The sequence below is a fragment of the Leiobunum rupestre genome, chromosome 8 (genome assembly GCF_980474605.1).
Source record: "Leiobunum rupestre chromosome 8, qqLeiRupe1.1.hap1, whole genome shotgun sequence".
NCBI lineage: Eukaryota > Metazoa > Arthropoda > Arachnida > Opiliones > Sclerosomatidae > Leiobunum > Leiobunum rupestre.
Window position 1 is genome coordinate 16,197,750 of NC_143391.1, and position 24,381 is coordinate 16,222,130.

General features: G+C 37.9%; 1 protein-coding gene across 1 annotated transcript; it reads right to left on the reverse strand.

Moving 5' to 3' along the window:
* Positions 1 to 1,935: 1,935 nt before the first annotated feature.
* Positions 1,936 to 23,456, reverse strand: Cht7 (chitinase 7). The gene is made up of 12 exons (XM_090157023.1): positions 23,236 to 23,456; positions 16,873 to 16,959; positions 6,848 to 6,974; positions 5,534 to 5,985; positions 5,329 to 5,453; positions 4,946 to 5,255; positions 4,760 to 4,879; positions 3,957 to 4,688; positions 3,749 to 3,873; positions 3,367 to 3,676; positions 2,982 to 3,294; positions 1,936 to 2,915 (listed from the first exon to the last, which is right to left on the reverse strand). Exons 2-12 carry the CDS (start codon positions 16,873 to 16,875, stop codon positions 2,710 to 2,712), a joined length of 2,823 nt encoding a protein of 940 aa, XP_090013149.1. The 5' UTR covers positions 16,876 to 16,959; positions 23,236 to 23,456; the 3' UTR covers positions 1,936 to 2,709.
* Between the last annotated feature and the right edge of the window lie 925 nt (positions 23,457 to 24,381).

Here is a 24,381-nt window from a genome sequence, read left to right on the forward strand (position 1 = left end):
TAATTTATATTTGATGCCTGAATATTCAAAATTCATTGAGTTTATATTATTAAAAAGATAGTATTCAACTATCGTTTCGTCGTGTACGAGTCAATAGTAGCTCATTTTGTGTGCAATACCTGTGAAGCAAAAATCTAGCCTTTATCATGGCGCTACCTAAAGGAGCGGAAATTCGAAGATAATTGAAAATAAATCAGAGCGTCGGACCAATTTGATTACTCGTACCTCGATGAATTTTTGCTTAAACGTGGTTTTCCGACCACCTGCGGCAACCTTGATTACTTACTTCAATATTGAAAAAGCTCAACATTCTCACTCTGGCACCTGACAGATTCGTGAGCAGCCAGAATTAATCAAAATTACCCTTTGTCATCTCGAATTCGATTGTTACGTCAAAAATGCCCCATGATTCTCACTCCGTATTGTAGGTTAATTCACTCTAATCCCTCGGCGAGTGCCCATTCTCTTTTGGGTCACGAATAACTAGTGCACAAGTATGTCGTTCGAGAATCTCTTTAAAAATGTCTTGTCCCATAAACTTTGTGGAAATGAAATTAGGCTTACTTTGATAAAAGTTACAATTACCAAAAATGTATACATTATTGAAAGTAAAAGTTGAGTATATAGAACGATTCGATGCCTATTTAGCATTGGGGTGCGTAAGAGTTGATATACTTTCGGTAATTATGTCACTTTTAATTTTGAGAAGCTGTAACGTGGAATTTTAGGACATTTTCAAAATTAAATCCTTTTTTCGATTAACTGATTGTAATTCCGGAAAATTCCATAATCATCTGGGTTAAGCCTAATATAATCGTCTCTATGTGCGGGTCGCTTGGAGACAGTAACTTGGGTTTTAACTTGTTCAGGTGATTGACGTATATCTGGCCAGATGCGTCGGTTCCCTTTCGACTATGCTCTCTTCTGTAATTTGCCACTCTTTCTTAAATTCTTAATTTTCCCCATTTTGACTTTCAATTGTCGACTGGAAGTTGCCAGGCATTTTTATATAAATATTTAAAAACTTTGCGAAGTTATTGTATGTGTTGAGTTTAAAAAATTTAAAAGCGGAAAACGTGGTTTTAATTTTTAAAAAAGAAGAATAGACCCAGTTTGATCGTTGGGATCGAAGCAGTCGTTAATTTATTGTAAGATCATCATACTTAATATATCGAATCTATCTGAAGTTTAAGAACTGCTCGTTAAAAAACCGCGAAGTGTCGAGGGGATCTAATTCGCAACCGAGGACTCACCTGTTTTCGTCCTTACAACAAATTACTTAAAGTTGCTGACGGCGACATTGACTGTTGAGGATCTTTTATCAACAACTCCAGTGATAAACCATCATCGTCTACTCTGCGGCAAAATATCCGCCGGATATTATTTTCGATGCCTTCGAACACCGCGCTCGCATCGATCGCGTTGAATCCATGCATCAAACTCTTAAATTGCGTGACATCGTTCTCTAGTCAAAGATAGACACTATACCCTCGAGATTTTTAAAGGCATCACTCGCAACTGTGATACCATCGTTTACTAAATATTAATAGTTTTAAGTTAGAGCTATCGTATTGTTAGTGTTTAATATTTTTAGGGCTGAGTTTGTAAGTTAGATATTTGGGAAATCGGTGCACCATAGAGTAGGATTTACTTTATTACTTTGTTTAAATAAATAATAGTATTTTTAAAATTACATATTTAATGGCAGCCTTCATACTCCTTTTGTTATTTAATACCCCTAGACACCATTTATATTTAATTTAATGTGATCGCAGGCCCTAATAGTGAAAGCCTGGCGAAACCGGGAGTGTATTGTAGTTGTAGCGTGTGATCGGTTATTCCAGGTTAGTCATCTATTTCTAATTAGTATAGCCTACGACACAATATATTTAGTCAAATACGTAAGCGCTACAAAATGAGCACGAAAGAGAAGAGGAATTTAGATATTTTATTCCATACGAAACGTACATGGTCGAAAAGTGTTTTAATTAAACACTCCAAACATTTAGGTTCAATTACGCCGGCGGGAGTGTTCTACATGTCATTTCTCGACACGACGCGAGCAAAACAAATATTCTATTTCAATATCTTGTAAAGATTTCACATTTATATTGACGGATGCGTTCATGCCAAATAAAGCGGTTCTTTTTTAATTTACGGGAAGGGGATTCGGTATACATCGCGCGAAACTGTAACGGAATTGTAAATATTTATTTGGCACCACCATTTGGACGTTTTTTTTCTATAAAAGTAACTAGAATTTAAATGAAGAAAAATTTATAAAATTCATACTTAAGTATATATTTATATAAATTAAAATAATTAAAACAAATTTTTCCGAAAGAAAAAGTCTTTCCGTACCTTGGAACTTACGAATCAATTCTTTCTTTACGATAAACCAGATCTACTTTCTAAGCAAGTATCGGTTTGTAGCGCAATTTCTCGCAAACTCGTCAGATATAGTCAAATTTAATTATCAAAATCGTCGACAGGATGTTTATAATCGTATCGATAGTCGAGATAAAAAACGTATTAAAACCAAAAGTGTCATTATCTTCGAAGCTTCGTCGCTTTAATAGCAAAGTTCGTCGGCGACAAAAAAAATCACTTTCGTCCAATTTAGCACTATTGTTTTCGGATAAATGGTTCAACATTGATAAAAAAATCACACTGAAAGCTGACTACTCAGCATCGTCACGACGGATAAATTCACTCTTTGGGGACCTGCTTGTTACAATCGGGCACATTCTCGGGCCAATCACAGACGCTTTCGTTGATATTGAAGACTAAATTGGGGGGACAGGGCATGTGGTGACGTCTTTTGCCTTCGCACATGTAATACATGCTGCAATTCTCCTTATCAATATGGTAAGTAATGATTCCATCTTCTTCCTCGCAAACGATTTCTTTGGGATCTAAGAAAAAAAGTTACGTGGTAATTGTCGTCACCACGACTACAAACGCGCCTATAGAGGACTCACCTATTAATTGCCCATAAGCGTTGTGCACGTTGCTGCTTTCCGCTGCCAAGTTAGCCACTTGATAGCCCTTTAGCTCGTCTTTTACAGCTTGCAACAAGGGGTACTTTTGACCCGTGCATGTTCCTCGGAAGTCATCCATGTCCACCGACCAGATCATGAAACCGCTGTATCCCGCTTGTTTCAACCATTGAACCTTCAGTTTAACGCTTCTTAAATCGTCGAAACCAACCCACTGGTCGCCCTTGTAAGCGTAGGGGACCATTTGTTCATTGTCCCACACCAAAGTCGCGCCGCTTTTGAGCAGATCGCAAACCTAGAAATGAAACGCGATAAATACGACGCGAAAAGATTCCCAGCCGATAATAATAGTTTAAAATGATCATACTTCAAAAAAGGCCAAAAATCCAGGTTCCCCGGTATATTTTCCCGGTTTCCCTCCTTCGGTGGAAGGAGCGCCGATATCGGTTAATGACGTATTGGTCAAAGTAAAAGTTCTTCCGTAAGTTGGAAGTCCAATGACTAATTTCTCTTTGCTGGCTCCCAATTTCACCCATTCGCCGGCACTGTAATCAACCGTAAGCTTCTTCTGATGTTCAGTGGCGCTGGCCAAAGCGAAAAGGGGACTGTTGTGGCCAACTTGGCGCTCCCAGTCTCCGTGGAAGTCGTACGTCATAATACTTAACATATCCACGAACCTTTTGGTGGAAAAAAAATAAGTGGTAAATTATCGGTTCGCATATGTACACGCCATTGTTTCGAATACGCACTTGTTCAATTCGGCGACGTCGTATCCGGCGGCGATGGCGTCCACGTTGGCGGGAACAGCGGCGGAAATTATCAACCTTCTCTTTTTGGCCGTTTTCGCTTCACCTTCAAAAGCTTCTCTCAGTTCCTGTAAAATATTTAGCGCGTGCGTTAATGATGCGAGTCTTTTCGTTTGCTGAGAAGAGTTGATGAAACCATAGTTCTACTTACTTTGATTAACGTCGATAGTCTCTTCTTGTCTTCAGGTCCTCTCGGAAACTCCCAGTCAACGTCTAAGCCGTCGAAATCGTACTTCCTCAAGTACTCAATAGCGTTAAATACAAAGGTTGACGTTCTGAATCCACTTTTAGTAATTTCTCTGAAAGGCTCCGAGCCAACCATCCATCCTCCGACTGAGATCAAAACCTTCAGGGTAGGGTTTTTTTTCTTGAGCGCCAGAACTCTTTCGTAAAGTCCTTTTTCTTCTTCTTCGGATTTGTCCATGGCCGCCAACTTGCTGTCTTTAATGCCGGCGAAGGCGATGATGACGTGCGTACAGAGAGTAGGATCGATGTGTTCCGGTTCGAATTTTCCAACACCCGGTCGTTTGATGGACCAGTTGGTGAAGTAGCAGACGGTTCTGGCGTTACTTTCCGTTTCCGAAACTTGATTATCTTCCTTTTCTTTACTGTCATCAGCGACAGATGAATCGGGAGATACGGTAGAAGAGGCTGAATTCGTCCTGTTTCTCTTCTTGTTGTTCCTCTTCGGTGGTCTTCTACGTTCAGTCACCTTGAACATGGGAACGCTATTGGATTGAGGTCGAGCTGGTTTTCCCAGGAGTTCTTCTCCCATGATTCCAATCAAAGGATAAGTTTGTCCGCCACATTCTCCTCTAAAGTCGTCCATGTCTACGGTCCAGACCATAGCGCCGGCGTATCCGTTGTCTTTGATCCATTTCATCTACGTCATCGAGTTTTATTTTCATAATCGAACTTCAATAAATGTTTTAACAAACGTAAAAACGGTCATACCTTATTTCTGATACTCCTTTCATCGTCGTAGCCAACCCATTGGTCATCCATATACGCATACGGGACCTTCTGTTCATCGTCCCATTGATAATAGGCTCCTTTGTGCAACATTTCGCAAATCTAAATTCGATAAACGGTCAATTGTATAAAAATGATTTCCTAAAATTCGGCCTCGCAATAGAATACCTCGTAATAGGCCAAAAATCCTTCCTCTCTGGTGTAAACTCCAGCTTTCCCACCTGCTTTAGCGGGAGCGTTCATACCAGTCTGATCTTCGTCTGATAGCGTAAAACTTCTGCCATAAGTAGCCTGCCCAACCACGATTTTGTCTTTGGGAGCTCCCAATTGCTCCCAGAGTTTAACGCCGAAGTCCATGCTTAGCTGCTTTCTCCATTGCGTTTCATTAGCTTGAGCGTACAAAGGACTGTTGTGTCCAGTTTGCTTCTCCCATTTTCCGTGGAAATCGTAGGACATCACGTTGAGAAAATCGAGATATCTAAATTGAAAAGTTTTCAGAACTTCAAATAAAAAGATACTTATCCTAATATTAAGTTTTATATATATCATACGCAGCAACTGCTGGGACATCATATCCACCTCGGATAGCTTCTACTCCAGCAGAAACGGCCGCTGTAAGTAAGAGTCTAGGTAATTTCTTTTCTTTGGCTTCTTCTTCGAAAGCTTCGCGGAGGTCCTAAGGAAACAAGTTAACGTAAGATTCGGATACCAAGCTTTGAAAATAACCGAGAATCTCAATAAAGTTTCAATACGAACCTTAAGTAAAGCTACAAAGTTTTTCTTGTCTTCATTTCCCCTTGGAAATTCCCAATCCAAATCTAACCCATCAAATTTTCTTTCCCTCAAGAACTCCAACGCGCTGAAAACGAAGAGTTGACGGTTGTAACGATTGGAAGCCATGTCCTTGAACCTTTGGGTGCCGAAAGACCAACCGCCGACGGCGAGCAGAATCTTGAGGTTACGATTCTTCTTCTTCAGCTCTATGATTTTCTCATAGGTTCCCTTCTTGCCACTCTTCGTCTCGTCGGTCGAGTCGAAGGAAGACAGCTTATGTTTCTTCATCCAGCCGAAAGCGAAGATGATGTGAGTGCAAATGTCCGGTTCAATGTCTTCCGGCGTGAATTTGCCCGAAGTTGGTCGGTACTGAGACCAATTCGTATAGTAGCAGACAATCTTTTTATCCGATTTTGATGCGAGGGATGTAGAAGCTACGATAACAAGAGAAAAAACATCGTATAAATGCAAAGAGCGCCTCCCTTAAGAATGGTAACACCGACGGCTACAAATCAAAACATAAATGCAAAGTGTAAGTATGATAATAACCATAAGTACGGCAATTGACTAATTTTTTTTAATACATGTTTTCTCCGCAGTGACGTTAGAAGTACTGAAATAGCGCCACCCTGAAGCAAGTTTGTTAACAATACTTCCAAAAATACAATTGCTTCCGGTCGTTTGTTCACTATTTAATGCCAAGGCTTAGTGAAACACTTTGAAAACGGAATTTTCAAATCGGAGCATAGAATAATTGATTAAAAACCCTTGTTTCCTCTCTGGCATTTGAAATTGAAACCCGTTGCGCGGCGCCAGGGTTTCAATATCAACTTATAATTTTGAGCATGGTTGCATTAGCTCAATTTTAAAATAATCAAATTAAATGCGGATTATGGATTAGCAAACATTCCTACTAATTTGTCTGTCGCGATTAAAGGTGAAAGTAAGAAAAATACGCCTCGTCAAGTGGCATTCTTAGTTATTACTTTACATATGATACAAGTAGCAAATAGTGTGGAAAGTGATAATGCTAGAATTTTTTGATAAGGGGGGGAAACGAAAAATTGTTAAACGACCATTTTTGTTGACAAATGAGATGTGGTAAATATATACTTTAAGTAATTTTCAGAATTTATTCCCCGAGTGTCTAGGTACGCCACTTGAACCAGTAACGCTTTCCAACCCCAAAACAACTCTTTCACAAGCTTCCATTGTATAGTAAAACCCTTTTTGAGCAGTGAGAGACTGATGCTGTTAGCATTAAGCCTACACAAAACTAAATACTAAAATACTCACAGGTGCTGCTAGATTGCGTTCGAGCCCTCTTTTGGGATCTCGCTCTCGTAACTCTTTGAGCGTGTCCATGACCATCTAAGACCAACAGGCACGTGAAGGCTACCAAGGCAAAAAACCTGAGCCAACCCTACAAGAACCAAAATTAAACATTAAAAACCTTCGTTACGAAACATTAGGGAAACAAAAAAATACTAAAAAAAACAATAGGTACATTAAAAGCAACTTAATTCATTCTACTTTAAATCCAGTTTCTTTCGTAAATAAGGCTAATTTGGAGGAACTCATTTCGGGCGTACGTGTCAATTACATAGTCGAGAAACTCTTATAAAATGTCAAATTGCTCGGTTTTAACCGGTAATTGGAATTTTAGAAAAACGTCGGATGGAAAGGGGACCCGCAAGGAGCGAGGAATAGAGCTAAAAAAATCGTGGAATTTGGCGCGACAGAAATATCCGATATATCCGATATCTATCAGATTGAAAATGTCGGCCTCCCTCCTTTACGAAGCCTTTTTTCTCAACGATTTGGAAACAACTAAAATTAGGAAAAGGAGAAGGCATCGAAGCGAGACCAGTCGAGCGGGGGCACCAGGACGCCCTTCCGCTTGGTGACGCAGCGAGCGAGAAAATTAACCAACTGTGAAAACAAAGTCATCCTGCCTGTATCACCAACGCTGCCAAAAAAAAATTATCAAATATGCCTCTTTACACGAAAGTCTCCTACTTTTAGACCGTTTTCGAAGAGAGACTAAATAATTTCCAGCTATAGAAATAGTTCATATTCGAGTATTGCTCGCTCTCGTGGTTTTCCCCTCCACATGCCCCCCGCTACGTACGAAAAACACGGCGCGAAATAATATCCGATTCTTCCTGTTTTGGGATAATATTTTTTTACGCTTTAAAATATAGTTTCCTGGGAGATATTAATTGAGGGTATATGGGTAATCGAAACCAATGAAGTCTAAAAATCTCCGTAAACCGCGCCGTCATTACGTACGTATCCTAAAGGGTTCTCTCTCCTAGTTTCGGAAAAGAAAAGGTTATTGTTCGCGAAACAAGTTTATATAGGTATTAAAGGCAGTTTTCTTCGTGTCATAAGTTTACCATCTCTGCGGGATGGAGAATAAATTACCGAAGGCAAAACGATACTTTTCACCCGAATAATTACGTATATTTGATAGAAACCAATCGAGCCTGTACAACTCGGCTTAATCTTTGATAGAATACCCGCGGAAATCTTATTCAACGTATGCCCTTTTTCTACAACAGGTTTTCCGTTTGAAAAAAACGCGTTAAAGACGCAAATTGAAAAGCGCATTTGGAATAAAACGAGATTGTCTCGAAGTGGAAAAAGCCCGCTTTCGGATATTGTCTGAGACTTTTAACCTTTCTCCGAGTGCTCATTCGCGAATATCTATTTCACTTTTTTTGGGGTAACATATTTCGTTGAAAATTTTGAGGGAATTCGGATGACCTTAAATTGTGTCAAGGTTCTTTGGTACGCGAACACCGTTACCGGTTCACGATTATTCCACGAATGGTACAGCAAATTATTATTTAGAGTAACGTAAACGTTAGCCACAACGAGGTTAGCTTATAGTTTCGAGGTCAAAGGAAAAGGACCAGTCTATTAGAACAAATTACATTGGCGAGCTAGTTTTTTAAACCTACTTCGCAAACGAGTCAATACTTTACCGGTAAGACTAAACTATACTCAATATATATAGTTCAATCATTTTCAGCGAATTATTAAGAATATAATTAAAAACCTAATAAAAAAATGTTCTTTACAACATACAACCTCGTATTCATATTTAACCAATTAATCAATCGTAAACTAATGTAAAATTGAATAACAACGAAAAGTAATTCCAGTGTAGTTGAAAGTTTTGGTTCAATATTGGTGGGGAGACATTAACCCCACCCATCCTATTTTACTCTAACAGCCGTGTCTCGACGTCTAGAAATAGCTTTTCTCGGAAACTGGGTCAATGTCGACGGCATTTCTAGGGTTCGTTTTGACCTTTTTCTCTTCTACGCCAAATAATTTCCACTTAACTTTTCCTCCTAAGAATGGCGAGCGCCTACGATCGTAAGTGATATAGAATAATATAAATGATACAGAAACGTATTCCGAGTCAGCAGCGCGGAAGTCTCGTGGTTTGACCCACTCTGACGCCGCAGCCCAGCCTCTTCAAAAAGTGGCAAGCCTGCCTTTTCCTGTTCACAAGGGCGGCACGCTTTGCGCTTAAATAATAATCCCCCCCCCCCATACAGTGTTGCCAGTTGAGCGGTTTTCCCATTTAGATTAAGATTCATAATCATGCCAATATCATTTTAATGTCTTGGTAATTATTAAAGCATTTTTAATATTCAAAATATTAAATTCGAAAAAGTTGTTTTTGTTCATATTAATCAAATACTTCGGTGAAAATTTTGACTGCAAAATTTCAATTTTAAACGGTGGGTGAAGTTTCAGACTACATGTAGATATATTTCAATTTCAACTGAAGACGTGAGTTATACCTGGCAACTCTGCCAAAACCATCGTAAACAGCTCGAGGAGTACAGCACGTGGTGGTACTAATTCACAGAAACTGTGTATTCTAAAATTTGTCCAATATTAATCGGTAATATATAATTGTTAGTTCACCGCTTTCCAACCTTAGAAATACATTTTATAATTAAACAAAACCTCTATGGTATTATACCAGTTAATTAAATTAAGTGCCACTTCACTTAACATTCCGAAATAAACCAAAATCGAGATAGTAACTCTCTCAAATAACAAATCTTACATATTAATTAATCTACATAATTTTCATTTCAAGTTGCAATGAAATATTACGGCATTGGCAATTCACTAGCGTTTAATAAAGCTTAAGATATTTTTGAACAAAAATTTGTTTTATTAACTATAATACTTAACTTTGACCTAGGATAAATAAATGATCTTAATTTAATACGTTGATTAAAAGTTATATTGGAATTTCGTGATTGTAAGGTCCTTCATTTTGAAACAATGTTCTAGACTACTTAGAAAATCTTGTTTAACTAGATTTTTCTTAAACAAATCCTGGATATTCAAAGTGAAGGAGTCGCGTATATTTTAAAAGTCAAATTTGCTTGTTGGAGAGACCTGAACAGGGTGGGGCTCGATCTAGAACGTTTTGTTATTTATGTTAGGGGAGAGGAACTCCTTTAAAGAATGGCGGGTAGAGTTGACGCGATGGCGAATACTTCGAGATTTTTACCCCTTCCAGGCTCGAACTACAACGTCTATCCCTCTCACTTCGATGGAAGGCGAAAAATATTAAAAACGTTTTCAGAAATTAAATTAAAAAATATCCACTCTTTTTCCCGGATGTAATATGGGCCAAGGCTGCGATACCAGAGGCGATACAGACACATTTTAAGGGAAAACTCACGCAGAAATGCCCCCTAGCGTTTACTAATGTTATTTTTATTACCCCACCCCGGGCCTTTAAAAAGGAATACGCCTTATTCAAATATTTAAATGTAAATCAACTATATTGAAATGATCGTTTAATATATACAAGCGTAAATCATGCCATTTCGATTCGAAACTACCATAATATTTCTGTATAGAACAATTTCGTCGCCTAACCTTTGCCCTCGAGTCGTGCCAAAAATCAAGAATTTGAAATTCGACACACGTTTTCTGACCTGTCTCAAACGATAACAAGATTGAAGATCCTCGGATGATGACAACAAAACTCCAAAATTTCCAAGAATGCATAAAAAATAACGGATTACAGTATACGTTCGAAGAAAAAAAATCTATCAAACACTAAAAAAAACGCATTTTTTCTGGTCTTGTCGACATCGTTTTGACCTACAAGTCAAGGTAGAAGACTTGTACATGAACTGGTTTTCATTACGGAGACCTGTTAAAACTTTTCTATAATTTAGTTTAGTTTTAAAACTAATCCCCGTCCTATTTTTTGCAATTAGTTCAGATTTCATTACGCAAAAAAAGGGTGCAAAATATTTAGATAACACATTTTATTATCTTTTATCAACTAGATGGCCATTTTAAAAAAACCGTTTTCGTAACGCTTATATTTTATTTACACGGAAAACCACCACTCTTATCAAAACGTATAGTTCGATTAAAATTAATTATTCTTAGAATCGGGATACTTAGCGAGTTTCGTGGTAGCAGAACGAAAATGTATAATATTTTAAAAACCCGTTTCTGTCGAAATAAATGCCACTGATATTGTTTCAGACATTTGCTTATAAGCGTTTCAACTTCTAACTAGCCATCACGCCTCTGCGTGTTCGCAACGACCTTCAAACGAAACCCAGACCGCGTACAAGCTTAGAAAATACAAACCAGATTTTATTTAATATGAGAAAACGAATTTATATCTAGTTTGAAGGTCTTATAATTAACCGCTATAAAGGAGACCAGTTGTAGAAACTATAAGTCTAACGGGTTTCATTTTTCAATTATAAATACTAAATTGAATTACGGTACCCAAGTAGTTGCATTTCTTAATATTTTTAAAACACAACTGATAAATATATATGAAATCTTAGTGGAACACTTCACCCTGCACAAATTTCCTTTAATTTAGGAGGGTTAGATTCATTATTACTAACATTCTTAAGAGTCAAAACTCTATAGTCAAAACAACGTTGAAAATTGCAGTAGATATAGACTGTTCGGAGATTATCCGTTAATTTATATAAAATAATAATACTTGAAGTACCCTTTTCAAGATGACGATTATTATTATTAAAGATATGAACATTGGGGTCACACGGCGAAACTTCAAAAAGACGCGCTCGGTACCAAAAAGAAATTCAAATTTATTCTTCTCAGAACACGCTTATTTTTTACGCGACCGCAATGTTTACTTCATTTCGAAATTTCTCATCGCTCAATTTTTATAACCTTTCACACAGAATCTAAAAAAGGTCTCCCCTAAATTCTAAATTACTGACGTGAAATTTCTTTCAAAGGCCAGTTTTACGCTTAATCGACAAACCATAAATAAAGAGAATGAAAAACCAAGTTGCACGAGGTCAAAATTTCCATTAAAAGCCATAATAATCACTCTCATCTATGTTTCGGATACTTTAGAAGGCCAACGGTCACGCTGGGGGGGGAAATGAAAACCGCGAGAGTATATTAAACACATACAAAACGAAACTAGACAGCGAGAGTTGACTTATGAAAAATAATGCCATTAAGCAAAACTCGTTTCTATCTACCAAGAAACTTAGTTTCTCCAGTTTGCGAAGGGCGCTTGGCTTTGGCTATGTTTTATTGAAAAGAGTGCTCGGTTATTGGTGCTCGGCATCCCCGTGGTGCCAAGCATTCCATGTGAACCGTTAAAAATATGTAACTACCTTCTTTTTCTTGATAATAGAATGAAGGTGGCGTTCTGGAGCACTCGTTTCGAGAATGACTGCAATTAGACCAAGTACAATCGCTGATACTAGCCCCGTTAAAACTTATTTTTGGGTTACAAACTGGCTCTAGCTCTTTTCGATCCAGACGCGAATGATAATAACGAACGGGGCTGGAGACGCCACATATATATTCGAGCACTCGCTTAAGGAGTCTGGCTTTTAGGGGAAGTTACCATTTTCTTAACAATTTTCAAGGTACTACTTTGAAACCTTGAAATTCGTTGCGGGGGAAACAATGGGACCGTGTAATCCACGTGTAATCTTCTCTCGTTATCGCGGACCTAATAGTAACTGAAGGATTTATTGTGGGGATAAACCATTGTTATTAAAATTGAAAATTCATAGTTTAGAGTTTTCATAACGAGCCCGTGTACTATGGCTAGTAATTATATCAGAAACGAACAAAAAAAAATCGGAAATTTAAAACCATGTACGGGTATTTCAAATCTTTTTTTTTTTCAAATAATTAGCTCGGTAATGGAAAATTTTCGAATGTGCATTGCTCAAGGTAAAAGTACTGACATTTTAGATTTTTCTCAAAGCTACAAATTTAACACTCCGAAGAGAAGCTATAGTTAAGCTTATTTTATAGGCTAAATTGTTCCTCTTGGATATAAATAAAAACGTTCCTCGTTGTCAGATAAGCAAAACAATAAACCCAATTTCATTTTTCCATTTGTACACTCCCCGTTCAACGCGAAGACATCGTAACGTATAAATTCAATTTCCTAATTTGCGATTCTTTGGAATGTAATTTTTATCTGATTGAATCCTTAGAATTTAAAGCAACGAGACCCTTTGTTACTTTTCTACTTTATTCGTGAACCAGTACATACAAAAAAGGCTTTGTAGTACACCCTCCGATGGTGATAAAAACAATCATAAAACTGTTAGTTTCCGCAATTATAACTATCCCGGCTTTTGGAGAAGGAAACACTTGACAGTTTCCGCAGTTTAGTCCCTTTAAGAACGAATAATTGGCATCTTGGGCAATTATTTTGGCAGTTTAAAATAAACCGTAACTATAGTCAAGTTTGTACCGCTTAACCAACCGCAAAAACGAATATATTTACTTTACACAATAGTCTTTCAATTATAGGGCCTTCTAAATAGTAACAAAGCTGGTAAATTTTTCTCTGGCTTAGAATTCGCTAGACTTATTCTTTAGTTGTACAACTAATTGAATTATGGAAAATGCGAGTTTGATAAAAGCTGGCCAACTTCTTTCCATTCACATTGTACAAATGTGTCTGCCCGACTAGAGTTGTAATTAAATTTGCGCAACGAAAGACGAGTGCGAAAACACCTTTTAGACGAACGGGAAAGAAACGCGTTATAAAGTTATATATATATATATATATATATATATATATATATATATATATATATAGTTATATATCGAAAAGAAAAACCATATTTTTAGTAGTCGCCCGGAATTTCTTAATACGTTTTCTTACAAATATATCTACCTTCAAAAGCGTAAAATGCCGCCGCCGGTGTAATGGGGGGAAAACGCGTACCTAGTCGACCATGGACGCGCCTAAAATAAACTCAATTTTTCACATACGCCACTCGTACGTAGAAAAAAATAAGTAAGAAGTTTCCTTGGGTAAAAAGACAAAAAAATGGGAACTTTAACTACAAATCTATATACCGTTAAAATAGGGTGCGGGCTTCAACACCGGTATAGTTTCCTCGTTTCGTTAAAGAAAATTCTTGCCAAAAAAATCATGATATCTATAGAGTTCAAGGGCTCGCCCTTTGGATACATTTGCAAAATCTTATCCAAAAGAAAAGATTTTATCAAATGAACCTACAAACTACGTCAAATTTACTAACAAACGAACCAAATTAATGACGTAATAATACGGTTTAAATTGTACAACGTCTCTAACTAGTTTTCAGGTCAAAATTTAGTTTGAATTAAGCAGGCGCCTCCGTTTCGTGTTTCGCAGACTATAAATCTCCCGCAGGGACAGTAACGATTGTACAGTAACGAAAGGGTTGCTTTGTAAACTAGGAGTGCCCTAATTTTAAAGTTTATACAAATTCGAGTTTTGAAAATTATAATTTCCCTCATAACATGGCATTGATATAACTTAACATATATAATACGTTAAACTAAAAACGAGTTAAATATACACGTTACACCATCGACTGCGGGACTGTGGTAATAGTCTCTCCGCTATGACAGTTTCATTCCCTCCCCTTCTCAAACTAATATATTTAAAAACAAATCATGAACTGGTTACGAAATATTATTAGGCAACGTGAATTATCTCTCGCGCGCCTAAATTACCCTTTTTACATGACTTCGAATAGAACCAAGTACAAGTTAAATTTACTAAAAAAAACGGGCCGTTACGGATTTTGGTTTATGTACGCTTCTTCTCATAAGGAGTTAATTTTGATATGTGTTGATTAGTAATTTTATTTATGGATAATCTATCTACAAAGTTTTAGAATTTAATTATAGACAACTCTTATATTTTTAATCTAAGCTTAAGGGTAAAGCGAATTTTACAAATAACTAAATATGACTCACCACTCGATATACCATATTTTGGTACGTACCACTAAATTTATCACAGCATATTTTCCAAAATTAATTATTAAATTTCAACGCAAAACGCTAATGACGAGCAACTAATATGTTCAAGTTGGGATAAATTAGCAAAGACGTCTTAAAATTGAGCCCTTTTGGAAAAGCGCCATCTAATTTTGATCCATTCTCGGTATCTACATAAATATGAGGAACTACGAAAGTATACATTAGGCAATACGTAACGCGATTACGATTTAACCGCGCGTTGAGGCTATAAATTTCCAACGGAGCAAATCTCTTAAGCCTTATTGACGAACCCGTATTGTTGGTTTCAAGATAGAGATAACGTTGCGCGATCAGCAGATAAACAGGGGTTCGGAGTTTTCGTGTCATTGTCAAATTAGGTTAAAGCCCTCTCTTCGCTGGCGGAAAAAAAACCGGAAATTCGCGAGGGAAACAAAGTCGAGAAATTCCTGCTCAATTATTTTGGGGAAAATATTTCGATTCCCTTCATTAAGTCGAAAGAAAAAATTTCAACGTAATCGCGTTTTTGAAAATTTTTGCGTTACTTTATTTATAAGGTAATCATTTCAAAACAAAAAAAACGGTGCATTTCTCGAAGGAAATAATATTTAAATAAAACTTTGTCGAATACAAGACTGGTATAACGCAAATAAGGGAAAAAATTACGTAACCCAGTTAATACGGGATGATAACAGCGATGGATACCGGATTTGGTATTTATTAAAGATATAGATTACGCGAAAAAAAGACGCTAAATACGGTTCCCCCGAAAAAAAAACCTGAAAAAGTGTAAAAATATACAGCGGTGAACACTTTCAATAAACATATAATCCGGTTTTTGTCAAGTTGGACAATTTTTACAAAACGTTATTTCGTCGTAACCTCGCCATAAACGAAAACCGTTAGTAAACGAATGTAAGTGTCCAGAATACGGAAAAATTCAAACTTAAATCGCCTTTTGGTATAATTCGCCAAAAAGCGTACCATGGCGGCGTTGTTTCCCCCTTTAAAATTGGGGCCTCCGCGTATTAGTCCCTTTAAAGATGCTAATCTCCGAGATAATGTACACAAATTCGACGTCAAATTGGTGGAAGTTTGGAAAGTGCGAAAAGATTTTAAACTAGTTTATCCGGAGACAATAAAAAGGAACGGTTGATTTATCGGAGAGAGGAGAAACCATAGAAGAAAGGTTTGACACGCGGAACCCAAAAAACCGAGTAACGGGTACGAGAGAAAAGACCCAGAGGGCTTTTATAGAAAGAAGACGGCGAATAATGAACGCATTGAACAGGTATCTCCAAGTTTTCTCTCCCCAACCCACGAAAAAAGCAAAAAATCGATACAAGCTGGCTGCGAGGGTTTAAAAAAAATAATTTTGTTTAACGGGCTAGAATTTCTTTGAGCGCTTTTAAGAACCTGAAGTTTAGAAGATTTTCATTTTTTCTGTCTCAAAAATGATACGAGTTCTAGTTTTGTCTCTACCTAATTCTATTGGAATAATTTTAATCAACGCGTTTTTGAGTCCCGTTCGTTATATTGGGAAAAAATTTTTGAAACTGTTTCCGCGAGTGTTTCTCTTCAAGCGTCAAACGAGGTTTTGGTTTCTTAAATCATTAACGGGTCCTGTGGGCGATTGGAAGGCTATTTTCCCTCCAATAGAAATTTTAATTGCGCCTCATTATAAGGAACTCTCGTTAAGCGGCTTAGCATTGCCTTTTTGTCTTAGCGAACAATAGCTTTGGCGTTTCGTATATACTTACAGAGGGGCGCTTAGACAAAGAGTCGACGAACGCTACATAAATCTACTCGTTTTCTCGGAGGCAATTACGGAACTCTTAACGCGTTAGCGGGACCCGCGTATTTTACTACACTATCTTTAAATAAAAGCACGCCAAAAGGCCACGTTGCGGAGTAGGTCAAGAGGTTATTTACAATATTCGACTGCTTTTCAATAATCAATGTTCCCAATCTGAACACTAACTAATTTAAAAATGGAAAAAAAATCAACTTACCATAATGTCGTAATTAGGGTATCCCTTGGTAACCACACTAAATCCAAAATCACCGAACTGGGGATTTCCAAACGAAAACGTCAATCCCTGTAGCGGAGAAACGGTACAAAATTCTCAAATAAATATAAATGTCCAGTTAATCAACGCGATGATATTTCAAATAACGGTTTAAAGTGAAGTTTCAATTCCCCATTCGTCGCGACTGTCGCGGGATAGTGGCTCAAGCGTAAGCGCGCGCCACCGAATCCGAAATGGTAATGCTGCCACTTTAAGAAAACAGCCACGGCAAAGCCCAGAAAATTGAGCGAGGAGCGATTCTAGTGGAAGCCCCTGCAAAACTGTACATTTTAGGTAGGTCACCGTGCGAAAATTTTACATGAAATCCGGGGGGGGGGATAGCTTTTTGCTTCTTGGCGCTTTGCGATACCCGGCATCGAGAATACGTAAAGAAAAAAGTTTAAAATTAGGGAGGGAGTAAATCCACTCTAACGGGACCTTTTTTGCTCGCTACCTTCGCGATATAACGTTTGCGGTCTACGATTTCCTCCAATGAATCTCGTTCAAATAGGGTCACGTGCTTAAAACTAACCAATTAACGTCTGGGAAAGTAGGTTAGGATTCTAAAAAGTTTCTTTCAACTCGTACAGAAAGTCGCGATCACGCTTTTGCGCGCTGAAAGGTGCCCGAAGCTAATCACTTTTCTTTCAATTTCGAAGACCGCTTTTTTTTCGCCAATATTGACGCTGATGACTGAGCTTTACCCAACGTTCATTTTCCACCAATTTGGCCTCTCTACTCGCGTCGCAAATCGATCTTGTAAGGTGTGGTGATATATCTGGCCGGTTTAACCCCTTTCGTAGGGCACGGTTGCCGTCAGTATCTCCTTACTTTCACTACGATGATATCTATTGATCGTTGAAGGCAATAAAGTGGGTATCTTTAGAAATTAAGCGTAATCCAGAGATATATAGTTTAATAAATATGGAAACAAAGTACACCGCCCAAAATGCCCATATTTGGAGGATTAAACGCGAGGTCGCTCTATTTAATTGCCGTCGGTGAGAGCGCGGTTCCTAGCACCGCAAGATTTAAATGTTAGAGTAAAGAAAGGGATAAACAATATTCAAATTGCATTATCACGCGGGTTGGTTAAATGAGCCGGATTCAAAATAAGGGATGACTCGGGTCTTACAATAACAGTCGTCCACAAACTCTAAGAAAGTAAACAACGTCTACGATTATTGTCATTCCATATATCCGATAGCCCCGCTAACAATGGGCAAGTGCACCCAAACCATGGAAAATTACCTTACTAAAATTGAAACTAAACAAACTGTAGATTTACCGGGCGGTTAATTCAAGGTCTTTTTCCAGAAACGCGAAAGTTTTTTTTATTTCCAAAAAGAAATACGCTAGTAAATCATACTCATTCGGTGTATGTGTGGTCACAATATTTCAAAATTTTGAAAATGAATGTTCGAAAACCACGAAAAACTTAAATCTGACAGATTCTCGGATTTATTAAATCACACGCGAACGTTTAAGAATTATAAAACATATTAACCTAATTTTGACGGTAGGTAACTGTAATTTATTGGAAATCATAAGCAAAATATATCGTACACGCTTTGTATAAAGGAATTATGAAAATCCAAATCTATTTTCGTTACTTTTTGTGGTGACGGAGAGGGGGAGGAAGATAAAAAGTTTTTCCGCGAGAAAATCCTGTTCTCAACCCATTTTTATCGTAAATATTCCCATAGCAGTTTTTTTTATAAGTCCATATATCACTTTGCGGCTGTCACATGCCCCACTGGATAGAAGCAATGTTGTCAAAACATTGTCATATATATTATACATTTTTTTATCCACCCGCAACCTGAAATACAAACTATTCATTAACTTAAAGAGGACGAAGAATCGAATTTTGTGGCCCAGTAAAGGGATCACCTGGGGTCATGACCCTTTACGGATAACGACTAAATACAATTAAAATATTTCTTCAAGTAAATTATACGAGGGACTGACCACATGGCGTAATCCGCGTATGTATGGACGTACTCAGCGTAAGACGAACTCAAGTCCCCAGAAGTAGTTAACCCCGCCTCCTGTTGCTATTATCAAAGCCAGTTTGACTTTTAATATAAAGTTATCAGACATCCTGTCAAATATAACATCTTATTTATAAAACTGGAGTTGTTTAATTGTATGTCAAGTGGCGTTATATTTAGAATCAAAGTAGCATAATTTAAGAATCGCTTAAGAGTGGCGAGAAGACTCGTCAAAATAAAATTTGAATGAAATGAAACACACTTTGAACCCCATCTAAAAATGGGTCAAGCAATTTTTTGATTACCTCTCTCTCTAATGTCTCTTTACGTCTGGTAAGGTTACGCTCCCCCGTTGGATACCGGTTTAATTAAGCGAGAAGTAAAATGATGTCAATTAAACTCGTGTCGGACAAGAGAGCCCCGTTCTCTGGCGATATAATGAGTTAATATTTTGAACAAAAAGCCGATTAAGCGAATGGGAGTTTCCAATTGGGAAAATAACGTTCAATTTCCCTCCATATATTTCGCGTATTTAAACAAAATTACCTTATTATTCTTTAAAATACGTCGGCGAGTCAAGAAAGAAGGAAATTTGAAAAGGGGAAGAAGGCGGGAAGTTGAAGTTTCTGTAAAAGTAAGAAATCTGTGTCGAGCACTTATTCTCCCTCCGTCTGCGCTATAGGTTTTTGGGTATATTTTGGACGATAGCCCCAGTTCAGCGAACCGGAATGGGCGGTTTTCGCTCAATTTTTATTTATATAAAAGCGTCGGTATAAAAAAAACAATGTGCCAGAAAAGGATTTAAAATTGATCAAATGACCCTTTGAATATTTCGACTAAAGGACAACCCATTTCGAGGGGTTTATTTTAGGTTATTTAAATCGCGCTACAATACGGTAAAGAAAATTAGCTAAGATCTTTCATTTCAAAAACATTAACGTTAGATTTAGTAGACAAGATTGATGGCAATTTCAGACCACAACGTAAAATTATATTTATATTTTAACGAATAACTAGAAACAAAACTATAGTTGGAAAATTTGGAAAGTGTATAACGCGATGCTAATCTCCGACGCGGGATATGTCATGGCCGATAAGCATTGAAAAGCGACTTTCGGCGTCCCACGTTGGGAAAATACGAGCGAAACGCGAAGCCTACGGGGCTCGCGATTCAAAGTTAAATTAACCAACATCGAGTATGATGGAAACACTTGGCGGTGGCCTAATTCGCGTCAAGGTTTAAACAAACGCGAAATCTATAATAAGAAAGGAAATTTCTGTTCCAAGTCGAAAAATGGCCGTCTATTTAACGAGGGAATCGTTCAGTACGGCGTTCATTGTTTAAAGGTGGCGCGCAATAAAAGTCTTTCTTCGTACAAATGCGGGGGAAAACAAAACGTGAATAGCTTTTATTCCCTCTTGGTTGCGTACGCGACGGACATGCCAGAGAGAGAGACAATGGGTTATCTTTATCGGGACAAACGATCAGGAATTCGTATTATTTTAGGCTCGGGTTAGTCGGAAGCTAACGGGGAGCGCGAGGTGAACTCGTTACGAAAGCTATATCCTTTTTCGGCGAACCGCCCACTTAAAATACCCCTTTTATCGGTCTCGGCGAAGGGTTTAATCTGTCATAATGGAAAAAATGAATATCAAGCGGAGCCCGTTTCTCTTATCCGAGACAGACGGGACACGGTCGTGCTATTGCCTAATCGGGATCACGCCTTACCATCGCCACGTCCGACTTCTCGTCGATAAAACTATTACATCCCCTGAGAAAGTGCCGATATTGTAACGGGTCGTAATACCGTTCGCGAATTAATTAACGCCCCGATATCCGTACACGATCGCCGCCAGTTTTTAAGGGACTGTCGTGACGAGAAGTGTACCAGATTTCTTGTTTTGACGAAGACGCCAAATAGCTGGTATTACGGACGGAAACAATGCGCGTTGCGCGGTTCCTTTTCACTTTATAGTAAAGGCCTTACAATTAAACGGCATTGTCCCCGATTCGATCGTCCCCAACAATGGGGAAATATAAATCCTAATAGACGTCATTGCGTGGATTTGAACATTTCGCATTTTTATTGTTTTTTCGCGACACGTCTTGGGAAATTCTTGTATCGAAATAGCCTTTGGGATAATTTTATTAATTGGAGGACAGACCCTGAGAAACCTTCCTACTTGTATTATAATAATTACGTTATTATTAAAATTATTTTCCCCAAAAGCCGCAATAGCCGTTTGTCTTAAACTGGGGGTTAAATAAATCTGGGAGACTCCTAATTAAAAACGCATATACGGCATTTTATTTACAAAGAAAATCGTCGTAACGTAGCATTAGCCTAAATTCTATACCCGTCCGCCTTTCTCGAAAATCGCGAACGGTAGCTCGGAAAATAAAGAGGTACGCAATCGTTCGGTACAACTCCGAACCCCCGCCACGCGCTCTTCGAATCGGGCTAACGTTAAAAGCTCTACGAAAGCCAAAAGGTAAATGTTCCGGAGTTTCATAGGGCCCCGGAATGGGAGAAGTTGGAAATAAGGAGGGAGACGCGGCGAATCCGTCCGTTACCCCCATCCATTCCTACAGCTTGCGTAAGATTTAAACGTCTTGGCGAATAATTATCGGCGATTATTAATGTATTTAGACTCTCACGACCTAGAAAATGAACCATAAACAAACCCCCGAAAACACGTTGGGAACCACTCGGGGAAAAATTCCTTTTTTGAACGTACACCCCGCCAGCGATACAATCAATTTCGCGCCAAAATATAAACGCGATTATTCTTCCTCGATCTGGCAAAACTCTTTTTAAAAGAGATCCGAAAGATTAATGAAGACTCTTCGCTACTAATTACTACCATTTAGTGACACCGCCAAAGTGTCGACTATCAATACGCCCCAAAACCCTACAGGGTGTAATGGCGTCCGCAATCGTTCTGGCGAAAGCAGTCGAATAACGACTTGGAAAGGGGTTCCCAATCTTCCAAGCAAACTAACGAATTTAAAAATTTATTTCAAAAGATCCGCTTTACGTTTTAACAAGGATTCATTAATTTACGCTTGATGAGAATGCCTATGTTGAGTCGATTTTTAGCGTGGCACTCTTATTTCCCTCGCGCTCTAAGAGTAAGATCCTTCCCCCTAAAACAAAATCCAATCAGCAGGGTATCTCATTGTTTTCTCAGAACTGACGTCGACAGTAGCGTAGACAAGTTTCCGTGTGCAAACCCCTCCCTTGGGCCTAGCTTTGACTGTACTAAATTTTCACCCCCCTCCCTTCCCCCTTCTTAATATTCAAATACTTCGACCCTCCCCTTGACGAATTCCTGGCTACGCCACTGGACTTCGACCCACTCCATTGAAGCGCGGTGAGGAAAATTCGACCACGAAACCGACGGATTGTCCCAACATTGTCACCAAGAAAAAATAAATACGTTATTGGTTTTAATAATTTAACTAATACAGTGATCACGTACAATGCTTTACGTCTGTACAAAAAAAAACCGCCTAATTCCATTTTTTTCGTTGACTGGATTTAAACCCTTTCTCGTACACAATCAAACTTCCAACAGCAGGGCGTGGTCTGCTAAACTCGGCTATAGACTGTTAAACAATATCGTCGAAAAACTGCGTGATTAATGTAGCGAGCAAACGTAATATTTAATTATCGGTGTTTCTAGATATTTCTCTTTGACTTTTTTCTCCGAAAAATTCGCGGTGGATGTCAAGGTTACCCTCAACTATATTCAAATTGCATTAATTGCTTAAGAATTTCATTCCTCGCTTTATTGCATAAATGTAACAAGGTTATGTTTGACATACGCGCGCCTTCGCTATTAATTCCGCTTCGTGTAATATCGTCTAAAATACGCAACTCTTTGACTAACGTTGACGATTTTCCAGAAAGTAGAACGCGTCGAGTAAAAAGAATGAATTTATACAGGGGAGGTCTCGAATTTAGGAGAACCTCACCGCTTATCGATACCGCACGTGGCGTTTTGATCTCTTCTTCGATATCACGAGGAGCTGAATTTCATTAACACTAAAAACTATTCAACCAACCTAAAACTTTTAAATTATTTACAAACGTTTTCGGCCTATTTTTAAAATATATATATACATTAAAATGTAAATTTTCAACAAGATCTACAGACATATAAGAATTTTACAGCCTACCAACAGCGTTATCTACTCGCCATATTGAACCAAAGTAATAATACTTTATTTATACAGACAAATTGTCTGGAGACAATGTTCAAGAACCCCAGAAGCCATATATACAGTTATTAATTTTAAATAACTCACCGTGAATCTCGACTTTGATTAAGAATGTAATTTGACAATCCAGACACTGAATTTCAATAAACCTATCTCGCGTAAACTCTTTGTCAAATTAAAACCGTAATTAAAGTTAAAAACGAGCGTGCAATTCTCGGGAGAGTCAACGGCGAAATGGCTTCTTAATCAATGACAAACAATGGGGGGAGGAAACAAGGTTAGCGAGGTGCACGACCCAGAGAAAATAAGTCTCATTTCCTAGTTTTTAATTTATTACGACCGAAACAATAATTGGGTTGGCCAATGCCATACAATGGCTTTTTTTCATTTCTTTTAATTTACTTTTTAACGAAAAAGCATAGAAGTGGGAAAAACGTTAAAAAACGTAATACTGAACTCCTTCGCCTTCAACTCTATTTTTTTCGCCACTTTAAAATTTGAGATTTAAAGGCCTACGGTATTTTTGAATGTCGGGGGTGAACGCTCGGTTTTAGGCCTACGAAGAATTGAAAAAAAAGGGTTTTTCTCGTCTGCTCAACCGCGAAAGGAAGACTCAAAAGTGAAGAATTGATACGTCGCAAACCCGCATTCTTTGTCATGCTTATTTTGTCCGAAAAAAGATCAGTTTTTAAGTAGATTAAAACGCCAAGTTACGCTTTATGAATTTGCCCCTTACACGCCGCCAGCAATAAATATTTCAGACGGCCCAAATGAAATTTATAAAACTTTTACCGTATTTTTAAGAGTGCAATTACAATAGCCCGAAAAGTAGACGTAAGAAATTGGTTTTGTCATATTTTAGTTATGAAACAAGGAAGTCGTGTGGGGCCAAATTGAATATTCACAGACCACGTGCCAAGATTTTAAGAACCAAACTTTGTATAGTGAAATCGCACTACGATGACAATGGCCGTGACAATTTACAATCATTTAAACGGCCGCACCAGCGCGATAAACTATTTAAAGCCCTTGAAATACACAACGTTAAGCCTTAATTTGCACGTTTTTTTAAATAATTTAAAGGACAATTATGGTTTACGAAGGTTTTAAACGATTTTAAAAAGTTCCGAATGGATTAAACAAAGTGTAGCGGCTAAAGTATAAGACTTTGAAATAAATTAACCGGTTTACGATAAAGGCAAATTAAATCTACGTAAATCGTATAATTAATGG

Excerpts from the sequence above, each read along its gene's own strand:
- Cht7 (XM_090157023.1), bottom strand. Across the intron at positions 4,689-4,759 it reads AAAGGAGTATCAGAAATAAG|ATGAAATGGATCAAAGACAA; the intron begins GTATGACCGTTT and ends TCGATGACGTAG. Across the intron at positions 3,677-3,748 it reads GACGTCGCCGAATTGAACAA|GTTCGTGGATATGTTAAGTA; the intron begins GTGCGTATTCGA and ends TTCCACCAAAAG.